Source organism: Mastigoproctus giganteus, chromosome 1 (genome assembly GCF_048544385.1).
Source record: "Mastigoproctus giganteus isolate SK-2022 chromosome 1, ASM4854438v1, whole genome shotgun sequence".
NCBI lineage: Eukaryota > Metazoa > Arthropoda > Arachnida > Uropygi > Thelyphonidae > Mastigoproctus > Mastigoproctus giganteus.
In genome coordinates this window covers 28,909,915-28,931,170 of record NC_143575.1, presented here as the reverse complement: position 1 = coordinate 28,931,170, position 21,256 = coordinate 28,909,915, and the positions used below count along the sequence as shown (strand labels likewise).

Below are 21,256 nucleotides of genomic sequence, written 5' to 3'. Positions count from 1 at the left end.
TTATATATCTGGTGAGTATGGGCTTGGCACACCCAGGGTCCTGAGTTGGATATCATCATTATTATTCTCTCTCGGAATTTTTTTTTTTTTTTTTTCCGGGTAGTGCAGCATAAGCCTCAGGTTTCCTTGCACCATATAGCTAATAATAACGTCCTTATCTCTACTCGCAATTGTTCGAGAAATCATCGATAGGACACCATGGACCTTCCTTGCAACCAGTCTACAATGCTCGGAGAAGTTTATGTCTGGCCATATCGTAATACCAAAGTCCCTTTAGAAATTTAGAAAATACTCTGCGAATTGCTACGAAAAATATCGATTCACTGATAAAAATGAACATTATCGAATCTTATTAAATACAGTATTATAAAAATAAAATATTGCAATTTGTTACTGGAATTATATTTGTATTTTGTTACTATAATTGCATTTCTGTGATTTTATCTTGAATTTGTATTTCGTTTTTCTTATTAATAAAATTAATTATATGTCCGTGTATTTATAATACAATACAATAAATAAGATAAAATAATATTGCAATAAATAACAAACCTGTTTATGATAATTTTCCATTATACACCATTTTAATAATCCTAAAAATCGTGAAAAGCTAAAAAAAAAAAAAAAAAAAAAATTGGCCCCCGTGTATCTAAGAGACATCTTATATGGCCCGCAATTTATAAAGGTTGACCACCCCTGGTCTAAAAGAATCCTGGTTCCAACTGTTTCGTCCTAAATAGAGGACCATAACAGCATGAGTTCCTGGACTTTTCCGAACAGGTGCATCCCTTTATGGCTGCAGTATATTGAGATGAGAATGGTTTCGTCCAAATGGATAATACATCGTGTCACAAGAATTGTACAGAATTGAGATGGATTCAGCCGATTCTTGCTTTTTTTTTTGTTGTTGTTGATATTATTGTTATTTATTATTATTATCCATATGGTGCAAGGAAGCCTGAGGCTTATGCTGCACCAGCCAAAAAAAGTTGAGTTACCCTGTGAGAGAGAGAGAGAGAGAGTGGAATCACCAAGAAAGAGAAGAATGATGATATCCAGCTCAGGACCCTGGGTTTACCGAGCCCATACTCACCAGGTGATCCCCTAGGGTTATATAAAGTGGGACGAGCTCTTCGGTGTATCGACCCACAATTTTCAATTTTGCAACAACTGAGGGAGGCAATCCAGTCCACACGGACCCGAATCCCTATGTACATAGTTGAGTGCATGCCACGACGAATTTACGGTACTATGAGAGCTAATGCGGGGGGGGGGTCACTATTAGGTGGTGTAATTAATAAAGTGACAATGGGCGTATATAAATTCTTACCTGGAAACACTATTTGGCGAAATTTTCTTCGACGTAGTTTAGAAGAACTTTTGGTTTGATTATAAATTTTCCAATCACGCCATATCATCTTTCTGAAAGAAAAAAAAAATGCAAATCGATTTCATTATTTATAATAAAAATCGAGCTTCTGTGTGGAATTTATTTTAATTTAGTGACTATAATATGATTATAATTATTCACGGATGTGTCCATTAGTACATGCTCATAATCACAGTTCCCATCTAAGCAAAGAAATATGGGGCTTCACTAATACAAAGTTACATATATTTCTCTAGCAACTTGAAAACTGTACTGCAAAATATTAGTTGTGCATCTTGTACGATGAATCCCAGGCATGGTTGATTATTCGTTGTCGATAACTTGTAATTCCTTTGATCAGAATAGAAGCAAAACGGCAATCCCAGAGAAGAAATTTTTCTAAAAGTCTGTCTTAAACAGTAAGGGGAAGTTGTCAGAATATCAACATTCCAGTTTTCAGAAAACAGGAAAATTCATCGTTTTTTTTTTTTTTTTTTTTTAAGTGAAATCTTATATTACTGACTGTCTAAAGATAAATCTAAAGCTTTTGCAGCTCCACATTGGGAATGAATATCCACCATTACTACTACAGGCATGTTGTTGCTTGCCAAAGCGTCTTACATAAATTTAATACTTTTTGCAGGTCTTTCTTTCTTCTCACACACACACACAAAAAAAAAAAAAAAATTCCCAAGGCTCTTTGGATTTTTTTTTTTTTTTTTGCAGATTATAGATTTAAATAGCGTTGTTTTCCTTTTTGAATGGTACAGCCATAAAATTTGATTCTTAGAGACAAGGGTGTCAATAATCCTACGGATGATCCATATAACGTTTATTAGCCACCATTTCCATCCAAATAGAACTAATGGATTTTTTTTCCAAAAACAACATGCTAATAGTAATGAATTATATAAGGAAAAATAACTGTTCACTGGATGTAAGAAATTTTGTCTTTAGTTTTTTTTTTTTTTTTTTTTTTTTTATTTGGTAGTTGTTGGCTCATCGGCTTCTGTGGCCATATTGCACCTCCCAAGGTTTTTGCAGTACTTTGATCCAAGCCCGAGGCGGGAATCGAACCCGCGACCTTTGGGTTGCCGGGCAGGTACTTTACCCACTCGGCGTCTTTAGTCAAAGGCAAAATTTTATCCCACAGTTGATTTGGCTTTAGTTAAAGGCAAATCAACTGTGGGATAAGGGATTCGATTAATATTTTGAAGTAGATAAAATATAAAAGTGAAGAGAGAATCTTTTATTGAGAACCCAGTTGTGAGAAGTTTCGGTTGCATTCTTCTTCTTCTTCCTCTTCATACTGATAATTTTCCAAAACAAGTGTTTTCTTTTATTTTCCGTATATATTTTTAAACATCTATTCGCCGACCGGGCTAGCCGGGTGGGTAAAAGTGCCTGTCTGGCAACCCTCGGGATTGGATCAAAGTACTGCAAAAACCTTGGGAGGTGCATTATGGCCACAGAAGCCGATGCGTCAAAAAAAAAAAAAAAAAAAAATCTATTCGCAGCCGCATGTTAAGCTACTAAATACGAGACGTAAAATCAGCCCAAACAACCAATTGTGAAATCTGCTATTATTTTTTAATGATCATTGCCATTATGAATATGATAGTTTAGTTTCGCAAATGCTTACAATATTGCCGACCAGGAAAAACAATGGATAATACTGCCCGCGGGGTGTGTGTGTATATATATTTGTTTTAATTTTGGGGTTAAAATTGGCCATACGAATAGAGTAGTGCTCATTTTTACAGAGCCTTTATTTATGCTCTTTTTCACTGCGTATTTTGATCTGTGAAAAAACGAAAACATCTTCGCTGCCACGTTATAAGCTTTTAAACTCTGCGATAATCAACCTACGCAACTTAAGTTATAAAAAAAAATTGAATCTTGTTATGTTGTATTCGTTTTGTAGTCTAGTTCATTCCCTTCAGTTTACAGTAGTTCAAATGTAAAAATTTTTTCGGAGCCTTCTCAAGAATTTCTCTCTCTCTCTCTCATATATAACACACACACACACACACACACACACACACACACACACACTCAGAGGATCACCGTTTACTTCCCGGCAAGTCAAGTTTCGGTTGCGAAATCTATCACTAGAGGGCGCGTCGGTAATGAAAACACAAATGACAATCTTTACGAGCGTGAGAAAATAGTTGTATTTTGGTTTGAAGAAATTGAGTGGACAATACAAGAGCGATGTAAATTCAGGACAATTACAGTAAGAACCCTTTTGCCGGGTAATCAGTGCTTTAGCGGCATAACTATTGCGACAAGCTGTTGTTCGACTCACTCGAAGAAATATGACAGACCAAGCGTTATTAAAATAAATAAATGTTCTGTTTATACTCCAGTACGACCACATAAGTTCACAAGATAAAGAATACAAGACAGCTTTTAGCAGTCACGTATGCTAGAACCATGATCAACTCAAACACGTGTAATACAGCAATCCTTCGAATAGTGCTATTTCGATTAATGCGATTTTCGATTTAGTGCGTTTTATAATTTGACACCACATTTCAGATAACACGGGCCAAAATTCGATTTAGTGCGGTTTTCCTACATGTATGATGGCGTACAAGTGCGGGTGGGCCGAACATACTAGGACAGACGCAGCCAAATAAGTGTGGCTCCGCCTATCCTAGTGTGAGCACGTGTTTGCCTATTGTTTCCCATCATTACATATTTTATTTTTTATTACTGTCTTTACGTGATACCTCAATAACTTTGGATAACTAATAATAATAAACAATAACTAATAGTAGGAGTGATAAAAAGAAACGAAAGTTGATTACTTTAGAAGAAAAGTTCCAGATTAATCAAAAAATACTGCTTTGCGCAATATTTTAAGCAAAGCAGATCAATATAAATAAAGGGGCAAAGTTACATAAAATTCAGTACAATGTACACAGCTCAGAATATAACAGAATCGAAATTGAAATGACTGAGATGAAGCGTCTTTGTCTATGTGAATCGAAGATTATAATCAAAAACGAATTCCGCTCAGCACTATGACTATCAAAGCATTATTTTTTTTTTTTTTTCTCAACGGAATAAAAAAATGAGAATCAAGCGGAAAATTAAGAAAATTTTAGTGCTAATTCTAGCTGGTTTGAACGTTTTAAAAATCGACAGGACTGCATCATATTCGAATAACAGGTTAATCTGCAAGTGCAGATAAAGAATCTGTACATGTATTAAAACATTCAGTTATATATGAAGAAAATAGGTGAGGGAAGGAGTTTATAGCGATGAACACACTAGTTTGTAATAGTAATGTGGATAAACTGCATTGTTCTGGAAGCCTTTCCAACACTTTTTTTTTTAGTCAAAGAAAGAAAATCTCCTTTCTCGTTGTCTTTCTCTGTACTCGTTCCAGCAGCTCTACATCCTTTCTAAACTGAGGCTTCCAGACATATGCAGTACTCAAGATACCCTCGTGGGTTGGGTAACACAGTTGGTAGGATCGCAGTCCTCCCCCCACCGGGTAGAAAGGACCTGAGTTTGAGTCTCGTCGTTGACGGGAAAGATTTTTAATGGCCTTTTTACAACGTGGCTGAGTTAGTCGGTCTCAGGCAAGGACAGTATGGTTTTCCTCCCGGTAACTCGGATTTTTCGTCCAGCAAACAGAAAATCGACCTCAGAACACACGCAATTTACAGACAATATACACTGAACAATATGGCCTTAGTCGCTGATGCTCTTAAAACCCTACTACTACAAAAACAACAATAATAAAAAGGGATGGTTTACCAAAGGACTATTCGAAGATTGGTTCCCCACCTATTTTTGCCCTACAATTGAAAACTATGGTAAGAAAAATCTTGATTTTAAAGCCTTATTGATTTTGACTAATGGCCGCCCCTGCTCATCCCATTGCACTTGGTGACTTATGTGAAAATATTAAAGTGATATTTTTTATTAGCGAATACTACGTCACTATTGCAGCCCTTGGACCAAGGTGTTATTGGAAGAAAACTGTTATTGAAGAAACAACTGACATTGGAGAAGAGCTAGGTTTAGATGAATTAGACACTGCAAATGTTCGTTAATTGCTTGAATCTCATACAGAATAACCTTATTCATATAGAACAACAACGTGCTTTTGAAAATGAGGACAATTGTGAAGCAGATGAAAATGAGAATTCCAGGAAATATTTCATTTTAAAGAAACAAATTATGGATGCTGATCCCAGCATCGAACAAAGCATGCATATCCGCCGAAACCTGGAGAACGGCGATTATATCAACTGTGCTACACATGAGGGCAGACCCTGGAACGCCAGAGGCATTAATATGATAGTTTTATAACTTAAGTCTGCTACTTTTGTCACGCACTCTCTCAAAGAAAGAAGACGAAGGGCTTATTCAGTGTATCATTTTCAGTAACGAGTGGATCTTCCACATGAGCGGCAAAGCCAATAAACACTATGTAAGCCTTGTAAGGTTTGGGTTCTTAGAACTTCCACAAAAATGAGACTGATGTTGATCATGTGGATCCGAACACATGGTGTGAGTGACTGTACTTTTACTGTGAATACTGCTACTGGGCTGCTTTTATATAATCGTATAACCTCTTAATTCGTGCGCCCTTTCCAGCCTGGGTGGCCACACACTCGTGGATTTTATTTATTTTTTTCAAACCACCAGTCGCAACAAATTTTTCGGACTAAAAACCATGATTAATGTCACGCCTGACACGTTGTAACAATGTCTACCACATCATTGGTGGGAATCCTTCATAAATGCAAATGTACTAAAGGAACTTTAAGTTTACAAACACAAAACGCTGTATTTGATTTTTTTTTTCTTGAATGAAAAAATAGAAATAGTTTCACAGTTTTAAAAGCGTTAAATTACCTTTGAATTATCTTGTAGTCCACATACGGTTTTCAAACACCGTTAATATCAGTATATATATAAAAGAATAACTAAAACAATAAAATCCATCTCCGGTTTGTGTAATATATATTTTCATATACAGTGGCGGACAAAAAAAACTGCATCACCTTCAAAAAAGTAACATTTGTAGTGAAACGTATAAGATATTGTTTGATTACAGTCATTTTGGTTGTCGCAAAGCAACCAAAATGACTGTAATTTTTTTTTTTTTTTTTTTTCCCATTTCCATAAAATGTAAAGAACTGTGTGTACAAATAAATGGAAATGGAAAAAAATGTCGCAAAGCAAAGGTATTGAGTCAGCTAGCGCTTCTATTGCATCAAACAGTAACTGCAAGGTATTGCATCAGCCGTTTCTATAAATACTGCGTTGGAAGGGTATACACGCTCATTAGTATCCAGTTTTGCGGAGTTGTAAGCAAGCATGGCTCCATATGTTCAGTTGACACTAAGAAAAAAAAAAAAAGTGTAGCTGTTGTTCTGTCCCAGGAAGGGCTTTCTACGAGTGCTGTCGCTGATAAAATAGGCTGCCACCAGTCAACAGTATCCCGGGTGCTGAAATTAAAGCGTGAAACCGGTGATGTGAAGAGCAGACCTGGATCAGGCCGTAAGAGAGTGACTACGCCTTCCTAAGATCGATATTTGAAACAGCTATACCTTCGTAATCGCCATGCTAGTGCTCCTGATCTAAAACTGGACTTTGAGATGGCCTCTGGTGTTGACACAAGTGCACGAACTATCCAAAGACCGCTTTCGGAATGTGGTCTGCATACCTATTGGCCCAAGAAGCCTTTGTTCCTCCAACAAATGAGTATGAAGCGACTTGCTTGGGCTAAAACGCATGTTTCATGGACAAAAGAGCAATGAGACACCGTCATACCTCAGAATGAGTCATACCTCAGAAATGCTGGAATTAATGTTGGACTGGTTCGGCAACAGTCCAGATTTGAAAATTGGTGGTACATAATGTCGTCTAAAATTGCTCAGAAGAAGCCAACAAGTAAGATTCAGCTGCAGGAGAGCATTGTAAGGGTGTGGTACCAGGAAATTGGGCAACCGTATATCCAGAAGTTAATTAATTCTATGCCAGATCGTTGCAAGGCTGTAATTACAGCTCGGGGAGGAACAAAATACAGAAGACTTATTTTGCTGATTTACAGTACATAATACTATTACGTTAACCTGTCATTTCAGTTTGTACACGTAAATGCAATAAAATGTATGTTTGGTTGTCATGATTGCCATTTGCATGATTTTTCCATTAATTACGCATTTTACTCTTTGAGAAGATATTTATGGCAATTAGGTATATCAGGTGGTCTTTTTATTGGATTTCATTCACAGAGATATTTATCCCATCTAAAATGCATTTCGAACGTCTGCAACCCACAATGCAGCGCAAAACGCATTACTGTATTTGCAAAATTCACAAGTGATGCATTTTTTTTTTTTTTTGTCCGCCATTGTATGTATGTATATTGTTTATTCAAGAAGATATAAACACAGGGTGCCTAATTTATGGGTAGTGTGAACAAATTTAAGGAAGAAGTAGACAAATTACAAGAGTGGTGGACAGATGAAGTGGGTTTTTTTTTTTTTTTTTTTTGGCTGATGTTATAGATAAGTTTTCTTCCTTGCACCATTTGCCACTATTACGAAAACTATTGATGATATGATAATTTAAAAATTTATCATTTGGATCAACTTTTCCGGTTTTTGAACAAGGGAATTGGGTATATATCCTCTATCCCATAAGACATTTCGGATATATACCCTACTCCGAAAGTTTTGAATTTTAATATAATAATTTTTATTTAAATTTCAGCTGTTTTCTTTTTTTTTTTATAAACGCATCACTAAACAGTACATATGAAAATACATTGTTATACGCAAAGTCCCCACCATCCAAAAACATGACGTTCGTGTTCCCAATTTAAAAGTATTCAAAACTACACATCTTTCACTATGCAAATACAAGAAAAAATATTTTATTGTTCATCCAGTCGATTCTCATCGATTGACGCGCGAACTGAATGAATCAGCGTACAGCAACCAGTACTTTTAGCAACTTACAACGTTACAGGGAAAAAAAAAAATTATAAAGAAAAAAAAAAGGAGAGAGAGAGAGAGAGAGACAAAGGCTGCTCATATAAAACCGGAATGGGTTTGTGATGGTAAGGATGGAGGGTAACATCTGGTAAACGGGAAGAATATAGTATTGGCAACTTCTCTACGTACTTCACCTGGTAACAATACAGCTGGTGGGGAAGACCCATTATGTTAACCATGTGAGGCACGTGGGAAGTGACCCTTTGTTGGAGTTAATTCACTGCTAATGGATGAAAAGGCTGAATCAATATACATATTCATTATCAGCAGTTACCTCAATATTCCTTTGTGGGGAGATAAGCGTAATGCACAGTAAACAACACGGCTTCAACAAAGCAAGTAAGCCCATTACGGAGCAGGGTGTGAAAGACTAATGACTCTATAGACAGATAAGATTATGCCCTCCAGGAACTACAGCTAGGAAGCAGCGAGTAGAATGGAGGAAAGCCACTGTTCTAAGCCTAATTAAGCGTCACCTAACGATCCTCAGCGCTTTACACGTTCAGGATACATTACGACTCTGTGGCACAATATGTCACCGGTAGTCGTCTGCTTCAAAAACGAAGCAGACGACTACCGTATTTGCAGTAGACAGTAGTGACCAAACCTAGGATAACAGATCGTGTTTCACCTCCATATTTCTGTTTGTCGGTGATTTCTCCCCGTTATGCTTTTGCCATTAGTGTATTCATCAGGGTTTGGTAGAAATCAATTCAAATTGATTTGGCAAAAATGTGAACCTTACATACAGCGAATTAACACTTAATATGCATTTTACTATCAATATGTACATAAGAAAAGGTTAATTCCACACACAGAAGCTGAAATTTCCTTCATACTGGAATATAACAGCAGAAACATCGAAATTTCAATGGGGTGTTTTTCACAGAATCAAGCTAGGTGGGCGCCTCCGTAGCCAGGTGGGAAGGAGCAGCGGTGCGTAGCACACGCTTCTTGATTAGACCGGGGTTCGAGCCCGTCACCACCAAATACGGAAGATGCGGAAAGGTCAGGAAATGACCACCGCATCTCCCGGAGCAATATGGCCTTAGTTGCTAATGCTCCTAAAAAAAACCAAATCAAGCTAGGTTTCTTCCTTTAACACTGCAGCCGATTTCATATTTCCATGAAACGATTATCCCAATAAACCATTTCAGATTTCTCTAATAAAACCCAAACAAGAAATAATTTTTTTTAATGAACCTTTCGCAATGTTTTCCACAGCATGAACTCCTTTAAAAATAGTCTCGAGATCGACATGTTATACTTTTTTTTTAAAGTGTTATCTCTTTGTCTTAAATGAAATATGCTGACTGCAAAATTAGGCCCCCCCCCCCCACTTTTTTTTTTTTTTTCTATATATACAAACCAGGTTAGGCAGGTACATAAAAAATTGAAATAAACTCAAAACGAAACTAGGTAAGTAATTAAAGCGATTTTTGGCATTGGTGTTCTCCAAAAAATATTTTATTTCTGTTCATAGTGATCGATAAAAAATATACTTTGCTATCAACTATTTGCTTACCCGCGAAGTTCAGAGTATACTGTGATTCGTTACTTTAGAGAAGGTATTTCCATTCCTCAGAGTCCAGTTTCTGTAAGGAAGCATCATTGTAACCACCGGCTTTTTGTGATTATCGGATATGCGCCACAACTTCTAAAAAATCATCCTGAAGAAATGCTCTGCGTATGGATGCCACTCTTGAGAGATTTTGTTACAACGGTAGAAGCGATTTTGTTTAGCAACACATACGACCGTTCTGAGGGCTCTTTCTATCAACATATGTGGTTAAACGCTTAGCGATTCAACTTTCTCATCTCCTTTCGTTTTCCACTTCCGAATGATTTTCCACACAGTTGTATGTAGAACCTTCAGAGTATGCAAAGTCCACCCTAATACTAACATGGCCCTACAATGTGCAACTCAGCTACTTTTCCGCATTCGAACTAGCTATGCGATTATCCTATGTTTACCTAATACTTTTGATAACAGTGTATAAACCTATACTTATGGCTAATTTTGAAAACAGATCCTCAGATGGCGACACTGATATGTTTAGATTTAAACAAAGTTATTGGAAACCATTTATTGATGTGTGTCACGAAGGGCACATTATTATGTTAATGAAGAGGGCAGTCACCGTATATCAGCATAAACAGTACCATACTTTGTATGGTACCCTTTAGACAGATATCTTCATTCTGTGAACTCATTACTCTAATGTAGAAACTGTTTCAGGTATTTTATTCGTTCAAATTATATAGGAAGGTTTTATTGCACCAGAACTGCTGCAGTAAAAAGAACAAAAGTAGCTCTTCAAAGTGTGCTCAAAAATGCTTTCATTTTTATTCACAGTAATCACCACCTCATTGAATGCACTTATTACACCGTTCTAAATATGTCTGAAAAGAGTTAATGAAGGCGTCCAAAGAGAAGCTATTCAGTTCGGCGGTTATGTTTTTATTCCTAGCAATTTTAATTTAATTTAAATTTAATTTAATTTTTATGATAATTTATATTAATTAATTTATTATAATTTATTTTAATTTAATTTTAATTTGTTGCGTAAGCATAAGGGCGTATATACAGGGCAGTCTAATTTTTTCAATTAACTCAATTATTTAAGGAAGAACTAAATATAAAATTTCATAGAAATCAGTAAAACTATATTTGAAAAAAAAAAAACGTAATTTTAAAATTAATCTTCAAGTAAAGTTCATTGACCTTTGCAGGTAGAAAGTTCAGTTTCCGATAAAAATCACTTAAAAATATTAATAAAAAACATCAAAATCCTGAAATCTCTTTACTCTGAGGGAAGTTTTCAGCTTGAGAAAGAGGAATAAATCCGGCAGGTATGGAATGTAGGGTGGATGGTTGATATATACAATGCCATGTTTCGTCGGGAATGTGTTCACAAATGCGGAATGAGCGGGGGCCTTGTCGTGCAACAAGAACCAGCTGCCTTTGTCGAAATTGCGGCCTCGCCCAGGAAATGCGCCTCAGTAGTCTTTATAGCATCTGCACATAGAACGCAGCATTGAACCTCTCGCCCCTTCAGGTGCAAATTCCTTGTGAATCACAATCTGTTGACAAACAGATTGTGATTGTGTCAACTGTTGTCAACAGCGCCCATCTGTTCGGGCAGCATGACATACACGAACGACGATTTGTGCCTTGACAAGACAAACACATGTCTACATGTTGGCCATCCGAGTTCCTGACAATCCATTCATCCTATGCCTTTCAAAGTCCGTGAGCGGTACATAACGTTGCCATACGCGTGTTAAGGACTTTGCACATTCACGGTCATTCCCTAACCGTTTTATTTGCTGATAGCGTTTATACACGTTTTTATAGCACGTTCAGATTGCTATCGCGGTAGTATAGTATAGTACAGTACACTTCTTGAAAAAATTAAGACGTAGAAAGTGTGGTATAACTCGTGCAGCTTGCGATGAAGCAGGGCAAAATTTGTACTGTTGGTGTACTCAAATTATTATATTAGGGTCACCCGTTAATGATACATATATCCGTTTATATATTATGTCTGTAAATTGAGTGTTCTCTGGTCGATTTGCCTATTTTGCTGGACGAAAAAACCCCACTTGCTGGGGACCATGCTATCTACGCCCGAGACTGACTAACTCAGCCACAGAGTGAAAAAAGCCCATTAAAGTTCCTCGCGTCATCGACGGGATTCGAACACGGGCTTTTTCCACCCGGTGTGGGGAGGACGGTGACGATACCATTGTGCTACACGCTCAGACTACTGTTGGTGTTCTTTAGAATACAGTATAGTACACTAACAGTACTCCGCTTACTCGTCTCAATAAAAATGATCGCGGGCGAAATTAATACGTCAAGTTTTTGGCATATGTATAATTGGAGGACACCCCCCCCCCCCCGAAACTCTTAAGAGCCCTCCAATCTCTGCAATTTGTGGCGTGGGGGCTCAGGATAGGCAACAGATTCCTGCCCAAGGAGATGCTCCACAACGTCCAAGAGATGCAGTGGCGCGTTATACCTTCATGGAGCTCAAGACAACATTAAATATTGAGCGACAGAAGAACACTGAGAGCTGAACCAAGTTCAGTTCTCCGTCACTCAATATTTAATGTTCTTACACTCTTTCATTTAGGTTTCTTACACTCATTAAAATCAAAAACTGACGAATTATTCCGCTGCACATCAGTTCTGCTTGGACATTCACTCAAGATTGGTTGATAAGATAGTGACTATCATCTCCCTGCTACTGTACTGCCTTAAGCATAAGGGCGCCAGCGGCGCCGGTTATATAGAGGGCAGTCTTTATTTTTTCAATTAATTCAACTATTTAAGGAAGAATTATATATATAAATTTTCGTCAAAATCGGTAAAACCATTTTTGAAAAAAAAACGGTAATTTTCAAATTAATCTTCAAGTAAAGTTCATTGACCTTGGCAGGTAGAAAGTTTAGTTTCCGATAAAAAGCACTTAAAAATATTAGTAAAAAACAATGAGTTCTTGGAATGAGTTCTGCTCTGATCGGGAACCTAGGCAGATGTCTTTTTTGCCTATAGGATAACGAGCCACTGAAGAGATGGATGTCGACTACAAGAAGTACATAGAGAACAAATCCTACAGAAGACGTATCAGAGATCAGCTTTCGTCTTCAGCTGAGCGACTGCCACTGTTTCTTCGTGCTGTGTGTTGCATGAAAAAAAAAAAATGTTTTTTAATTTCCCTTGTTATTGTTTTTGTAATTTTTCCAGTTTTGGAAGTGACCCCTAGCGTCGTTGCTGTTATGGATATTCCATCAGGATCCATGTAAAACTCTTCACCGATTGCAATAAAGATATTAATTAGGATTAAATGAGGAAACGGGGAGAAACTTCGGTCAGATATAAGGGACATTTATAGCGGTTGTATAAGAATAACCAAAAAGGGCACATTACAGAAGTCTATACAACATGCTCGAAAATATAGTCACATGACATCAGTACGGCGTATGATCCCCTCCATCGGTTAAACAGGCCTGACAGCGGTGAACCATGCTCGATATAAGGGTGTCTATAAAACTGTGTGGCAATAAATCCCATTCTTCCACCATCACAGACAATGACAATTAGCTCACCAAGTGACCAAGCAGTTGGCTGTCGGCGTGCAATGCGACTCCCCACGGCGTCCCACCATGCTAAATCGAATTTAAGTCTGGTGATCGTTGCATACCTTCAGTTTCAAGATATTTCTCCAACACTTGAGTGTTATATGCAGTGGTGTTATCGTGCTTTTTAGGGGTGCGGTTCGCCCAGAAAATCTTGGCGAACCGTACCCCTAAAAAGTTGCACATTGGGTTTAAAGATCTTTTCTCGGTATCTCTACGCAGTTAGGGTATCCCTATCAAAAACATGAAGAGGGGTGCAGCCGGTGATAATTATTCTGCACCACACGAGAACAGTCTCCACTGTAAGTGTCGTGTTTTTTTTTTTTTTTTTTTTTTTTTGTAGGGATGGTACCGCATTCCTTGTTGTGTCCAGATGAAATAGTCTAGAATCTGTTTGTGGGCTAAAAGGGAACTCAGAGAACAGAACTGTAACCCATTTGTCAGGTCTCCAAGTCACATGTTCATGGTACCAGTTTCCACGAGCTGTGAGATGGTTTGATGTTAATGGGATTTGTATGGCGGTTTCCAGGGTTTCCCCTATACGCCGAAAGGTGTTAATGAAATACAAACCACTGGCTTCCTTGCGTAGAGTCCATTTGAATTAAGCCTTCTTAACACAGTCAGGCTGGAAATGTTTTGACCTGTGGCCACAGCAACCTTAAGAGACAGGATATCGTAAGGTTCCTTCTTGCTGTTAGGGTCAGATAAAGGTTTGTTCTGATTGAAGTAGCCCTCGGGCGACCTTGCCAAGTTCTTGGTGTAATGGTCCCTGTCTCCTGAAACTGCTTCCATAGTGCCGAGACGACACATTAAGACAACGTGCCACCTCCGCCTGCAAGTCGTCCAAAGGCCAGTCATCTCAAAGAATCATCTAAAGTTTCTAAACGACGATGAATTGCTATCCTGAGTACTGGATATGTGGCTAACCCACTGAGCAAGCCTAAAAACGGGAATGAAGTGATGTGGTTCCAACTGTTTCTATAGGCATGAATAATTTGCATAATATGTGGCTCTGTAAGGAAGTAGATTTCTACCACCTTACTTCCGATTTCTATTGGATATCTGAATTTGCATGTCGGATGCCTATTATATCAAATATTTGCCTTCGGCGACACTGTTTACAATAAAATAGTCATGAAAAACATTTTGTTCTGTTAATTTTGTCGAGCAGTGTAATTATAATCATGGTCCTCCAAAACTGGGTGGATAGGGCCAGAGTTCGAACCCAGTCAATGACGCTAGCAATTTTTATGGACTTTTTTTTTTACAATGTGAATGAGTTAGCCGAGGCGAGGGATGGATGGTATTTTTCTCCCTGAAACTCTGGTTTTACGTCCAGAAAACGGGAAACCAACGAAGAATACAAATTACAAACGTAAGGTAGCCTTAGTTACCTTGACACGCATGCACCTTGACATGCCAATCATTTATGTCCATCTAAGCAATTTTTCAGGAATTCCCTTCATTCATTCTAAGTGAAGAAATTTCAATGACGAACAATGTAGATCAAAAACAAGTTTATCCGCCAGTACAGATAGTTGCTGGTATTGTTGATTCGGTATTGAGCTAATGGAATTCATTAGTTCTATAAGGTCCAAACCTTACTGTATGGCATATGAAAAACGTGACTTCAAATCGTTTTTAACAGATTGGTACATACTGATGTTGACGCACACTGCAACATCAAATGTAACGTTGAGAATGATTGCTGGAACCATCAGCGATCAATAGTGTTTCACATCACATTAACTAACACAATTCATAAGCATAATGAATAAAGAGCAACATGCGATCGTCTCCATACACTAGGTTAGCTCTGGTGAAATAATGTTCACCTTGTCTCATGACACATTTCAACTGATGTACTCGGTTCCCTTCGTTCATGGCGCCATTTATATAGTTAACTTTATGATTTTTGATACGTTCAAGATTTTCAAGCTTGTTTTAGAAACGATGGTGGAATTCTTTAGAGGTATCGGTATTTTCCAAACGAAGACTGAAACACGAATTTAACGTGAAAGAAGATTTTGAGACTGGATATCAAGGAAAGGGGGGGTGATAATCTTTAGTATTCGTAAGAAATATTTCTTTCGGAAACGTATTTCTTATGAAGTTATTTTTCTGCACGAAGTCATGGCTTCCTTGACAAAGGCCTTAGTTAACAAAGAAATGAATGGCATGGCCAAACACTTTATTCCCTCTTCAAATAAAAAAACAACAAATATCAACATTACTTCACATTGAAAACTTGTTTGCTCATTGCTTCTAACAACCCTCTCTATGGTTTTATCACCTGATAGCGTTTATCTGTTCAAATACAGGAAGAATAGGACTAAACAAAGTCTCAATGGTACGGTAATGAAAGTGGCAAACAGTGAGCAACTTTTACTGCTCTTTAGACACGACAGTAAAAGATTAAATTATTTGCCTGTTACAGAACCTTAGCTCATATACTGTTTGCAGTTGGAATCACAATTTATAGAACCACCAGAACTTTTATTGGTACTTTATATCCATAATAGTAAAAAGTTGAATTGAGTACCTATCTATGAGGAATGACCTCAGAGAGAGAAAACATAAAAAATATATATATCAATCTGGAATATGCAAACCTTTTGAAAATCTGAATACACACTGCCTGGCCACTTTTGTTGGACAGAATTGGGCCAAATCACTACTCCAACAGCGGGACATGAAATCAACAGGGTACGAAAAGTGACACGAGCACTATTCAACCACTTATGTAATAAGTCTCCTAAATTCCTGGAGTGACGTGGACAGAGGACTGTACCGACGATCACGCCTTTCCAGTTCATCCCACAGGTGCTCAATGGGATGATTATCCAGAAATTGGGCTGAACAGGGCAGATGCCTGTACTTTTCCTTGTGTTCCTCACAACAACTCTTTCACACATTTGATGAGGTGAATAGTTGCAGTCATTTGAAAATGTCTCTGTCCACAGAGGTAAACATGCACAATATTGCCGGATGTACCTGATCCGCAACGACGTTCATATATACTTCAGCGTTCAGAGTGGGTTCAGAGAACTAAGAGTATGCCATTCAAACGACCCCGACATCATCCAGCAGCCTATACTGTCTGTATATAACCAGATGGGTCAAGTGCGTTGTGTGGTTACCTCCATATCTGCACCCTTCATCAAAGCTGGAAACCGTTAATCAGGGACTCATCTTATCAATGACTTGTCTCCAGTCCTTCTGCTACCATCTTTTGCGTTCCTGATATCAGCGCAACCGTATTTTCCTGCTGGTATCCGAAATTTTGGTACCGTGAAAATCCTCCTTCTCCCGTGACGAAGATTCCTCAAAGATACTGATTCCTCGTGGTGTTCCTACATTAAATGCAGAGGTTATTTTTCCCATCGTTTTGCGACAATTACACTTGACAATTCGCTCCAAAGATTGAGCACCTAGCTCCATAATATTACATTTTCGACCGCAGTTGTCTGTTCATGAATGTTTGCAACTCTTCTGCAAGCTGGACTGACTCGGACTCACGCCTGCACAATGACCCAAAAGAGTGTTCTTATAATCTTTGACCATGTAAACATGGGATTTAGAATTGGTGGAAAACAAGTATATGGTCACTAACCAAGAAAGTTAAAATAATAGTTGCTCCATTTTTTTGTACAAATAAAGTTGATCTGTTCTGGCATTTAGTCAGAAATCAGTTTTTTAGTGATATTAGCAGGAGCGGCCCGGGCGATCCTCCCCTCCCCTTCAGAGCCTGAGATATTAGATAAATAAATTTAATATTAAATAAATAGATACTCTGGAACGACCACATGGTCAGAGGAGTTCACAAAACAGACAGAATACAACAAACGGCACCGTATTCAGCAGTCACGGGCTTGAACCCCAGTCATTCAAGGGACGTGTACTTATGCATCCTCGCTTCACCACTCGGCTACGGCGGTCGCTAGAACAAATTACGCGTGTTTTATGATATTAATTCAATTACTCTGAACTACATATCATCATCATTATTATACACCGAGTTGGCTTTGCATTAGCACCCCCCCCCCCTTCCTGTGTAGAGATGGACTGTTTGTGATGCTGGGGAAGGCCAAAGTCGGGAACCGCTGAGATAAGGTTGTAGTTCGCACACGTGGCGACCAGTTTTTGAGTGCCTGCAGGAAAAGATGCGTCGGCATCGAGATCTTTCCGACTTCGAACAAGAATGATGGGGTCAAGGCGCGCAGGTGCCTGTATCTTGACAACAGATAACGTGGTTAAGTGTTCTCGTTGTGTGGTGTCATGATTGGCTCAACAGCGGTCAAACAACCAGCCAAAGATCACGCGTGGAGTAGCCACGTGCAGTCGAAGCCCGTAGTGAGCGTCGTGTGTCCCGTCTCGTAACACAGCAGCCATTCAGCACAATGACCCAGCTAAACGGCCAGTACAAAGCAGGAACAGCAAGACCACATGGACTATAGTATAGGCTATGGCAGTTGGCGCGGTCACGGATACCCATGTTCACTGAGAGACACAATAAACTACACCTTTCATGAGAAAGTCAGCAACAACACTGGACCACTGACATGTGAAAATCTGTTGCCTGTTGTGATTAATCCCGTTTCCAACTCTATCATGCTGATGGGCGTATTCGCATTTGGAGAGCAACATGGCACCTGGATGCATTGTTGGTGTTCGGCAGCTGGAGGCGATGGCGTTATGATTTGGGAAATGTTTTTGTGGTATTCCCTGGGTCCTCTGATCACCGTTAATCAACGGCAGGATGAAAAACCTACCTTTCTATGGTCGCTGATCATAGTACATCCCTTCATAATGACAGTGTATCCAAACAACTCAGGCCTCTATAAACAAGGCAATGCGCCATGCCACAAGGTCCGGCAGGTTGCTGGAAACTGGTTTCAGGAACGTGCTAATGAATTCTTCGTCCTCCCATGGTCGCCCAGCTCACCGATCTCGTCCTAATTGAGCATGTGTGGGACCTACTGGAAAAGGATATTCAGCTACGACCATCCAGCTGATAATGATCTGGCATTACTGGCCACATTGTGCAAAGAATGGATAGCACTACTACAGGACTCCTGAAACACCTTGTGGAGTTCACGCCATGACGTGCACAGGCTATATTACGGGCAAAAGATGGCCGTACGAGGTATTAGGTAAGTGTTGCTAATGCATAGCCAACTCAATGTATATTTTCCCATAGAAAAACAACCGTCTGGATCCGACTTTGTGTAGCATTATCATGAGGCACTCCTAACTAGTACTAGGACACATCAGTCCTGGGTGATCAAATACAGATCTGAGGATGAGGAGAGTGCAATTATCCTCTTAAAGCTTACTCCAAAAACATGTTTTGCTCTCTGGGTTATTTGTGAACAGAATTTTCCTATGCTACTATCCTCCCCTCTCTCCCGCTGATCTAAACATGAAGGCCTGCCCCTTCTCACCCAGTTCTCTTGCCCTACACAGCACTTTGTTAAGAATGCTACGTTTAAAAATACAATCGACAGATAAATTGTCTCACTTATCTGTAGTAATTACTAAATTTAAAGCAAACAGTATATTAAAATCACAATGTAGGCAGTATATTAACGCGATATATGGAATAAATACTGCCCGAACAACGTTTCTAGTTTTCTTTAAATTGTGGCCAAGTACCATTCAAATGGAAAAAAAAAAAAATACACAAAATAATTAAAGATTAATAAATAACAGTTTCAAGAAGTTACTCCAAATGAGTAGATTACACAGCGAGACATTTTTGAAACAAATTGAACAAACAGATATAGAAATGTTGACAATTTTCCTTAGGGAGGGGAGAGTTTCCGTGCGAAATTGAGTCTTCCGTGAGAAAACAAAAGATGTGTGTTTTCGTACGAATAATCAATTTCGTGGGAGTAATCCGGGTTTATTACTTTACTGCAACGCCTTTAACTTTTCTCATAATGTGTAGTACGTCCAATGTTTATTGTCTCTGTTTCATTGCATTCTTGGCAAAATGCCTATCAAATGACGATAAATTTCGGCAAATTTAATAATTTTCGTACACAGAAACCGAACATCAATTCGTTTCTCTTCCTGCATAAACACAATTAATTGTGATACCATGTCACACGTGTGTGGACATGTATATATGTATAGGGTGGCACCTAGAACGTTTGTTCAACTCCGCCGCGTGTCTCTGTGAAGAACAGAATCAACTGTAAAAGGACCAGAAATATGTTGGTGTATGTTTGTGTGTATTCTGTTGTTCTGTTCTAGCCTCTTGGCTATCCAGGAGCATCAGTCACCTGGACATATTATTCTGGGTACTCGACCACATCACGAGAAGGTGGGCCAGTTCCAGTAGAGCATGTACTTCTCAAAAGAGACTCTGCTCCACCTATTGTTGCCAAAAGGTAGGCCAGGATCCTCTGGGGGCCCCTTCCAGAGGAAAAGAAAAGACAGAGAGAGAGAAAACAACAACAACAAAAAAAAAAAAAAAAACTGAAGCCGTGGTGCTGGTATACCATATCAAACAGATGACAAGGCTTGATAACTGTTGCCCACCAGTGACGTAACCCACTACAGTAGTACATTGCAGATACTTTCTCCAACTACCAAGTATTTCGCCTTTTATATTATTTCTTTATTTTGCCGTATTTACACTAGACTTGTTTTTATTTTCAATTTATTCGCAAAACAACCATTTTCATATATTGTGTTCATTTGGGAAAATTGTCTTTCCATCTTTAGCAGAGGCATACGATGCAAGAAAGCAAACTTATGCAGAATCGGCCAAAAAAACCTCCCATTTCATCCCTCCATTCATTCCAAATGCCTGTCCAGCTCAGCCTTAAATTTATTTAAGCTATTAGCTTTCACAACAAAAGATGGAAGCCTGTTCCACCAATCAACTACCCGCTGGCTAAATGCAAATTTCCGCACATCTATTCTACAACTATCTTTCCTCAATTTTAAACTGTGCCCCCTCAGGTTCTTAGTCTGAGCAAGACGAAGAATCCCATCAGCATTCAGCTTACTCAACCCATTCAAGGCCTTATGCACCTCAATCAGATCACCTCGTAAGTGCCTACTCTCCAGGCGCTGCAATTTTCAGAACTCATACCTTTCTTGGTAAGAGCACCCCTTTCCTCCCCTCACCAACCTTGTTGCCCTTCTTTGTACTCGTTCTAGCAACTCTACATCCTTCCAAAAATGAGGCCTCCACACCTGTACACAGTACTCTAGGTGTGGCCTGACCATTGCCTTGTATAATGGGATTATCACCTCCCTGTCCCTGCTAGCAAAATTCCTATATATCATTGACAAGACTCCATGACCTGCCTTTGGCAGCCCGTCTGCACTGTTCAGCGAACTTCATATTTGGCTGCACAATTACCCCCAGGTCTTTTTCACTTTCCACTTCCCTGAGTGTAGTACTACCAGTTGGTACGTTTCTCTTCGGTTATTGCTACCCATATGCAGTACTTTGCATTTGTCAATGTTAACTCCATTTGCCACTTCTCAGCCCATTTTCCCAACTTATCTAGATCCAGTTGAAGTAGCATACTGTCATTACTGTCGTTAACAACCCTGCCAACCTTTGTATCATCTGCAAACTTGGGCATTAAACCTGATATACCCTCATCAATATCATTGATAAATATGCAAAACAACAATGGGCCCAACACCGAACTTTGGGGAACTCCACTAATAACATTTGTCCATGAGGAGC

At 38.8% G+C, this 21,256-nt stretch overlaps 1 protein-coding gene across 1 annotated transcript in view; it reads left to right on the top strand.

Moving 5' to 3' along the window:
- The window catches only part of LOC150090666 (reversion-inducing cysteine-rich protein with Kazal motifs-like), a 234,509-nt gene extending 221,300 nt beyond the window's left edge, over positions 1-13,209 (top strand). The window contains exon 23 of the mRNA XM_090388252.1: positions 13,151-13,209. Within this exon, the coding sequence (XP_090244378.1) occupies positions 13,151-13,209 (59 nt within the window). The remainder of the gene's footprint in view (positions 1-13,150) is intronic.
- The last annotated feature ends 8,047 nt before the right edge of the window (positions 13,210-21,256 follow it).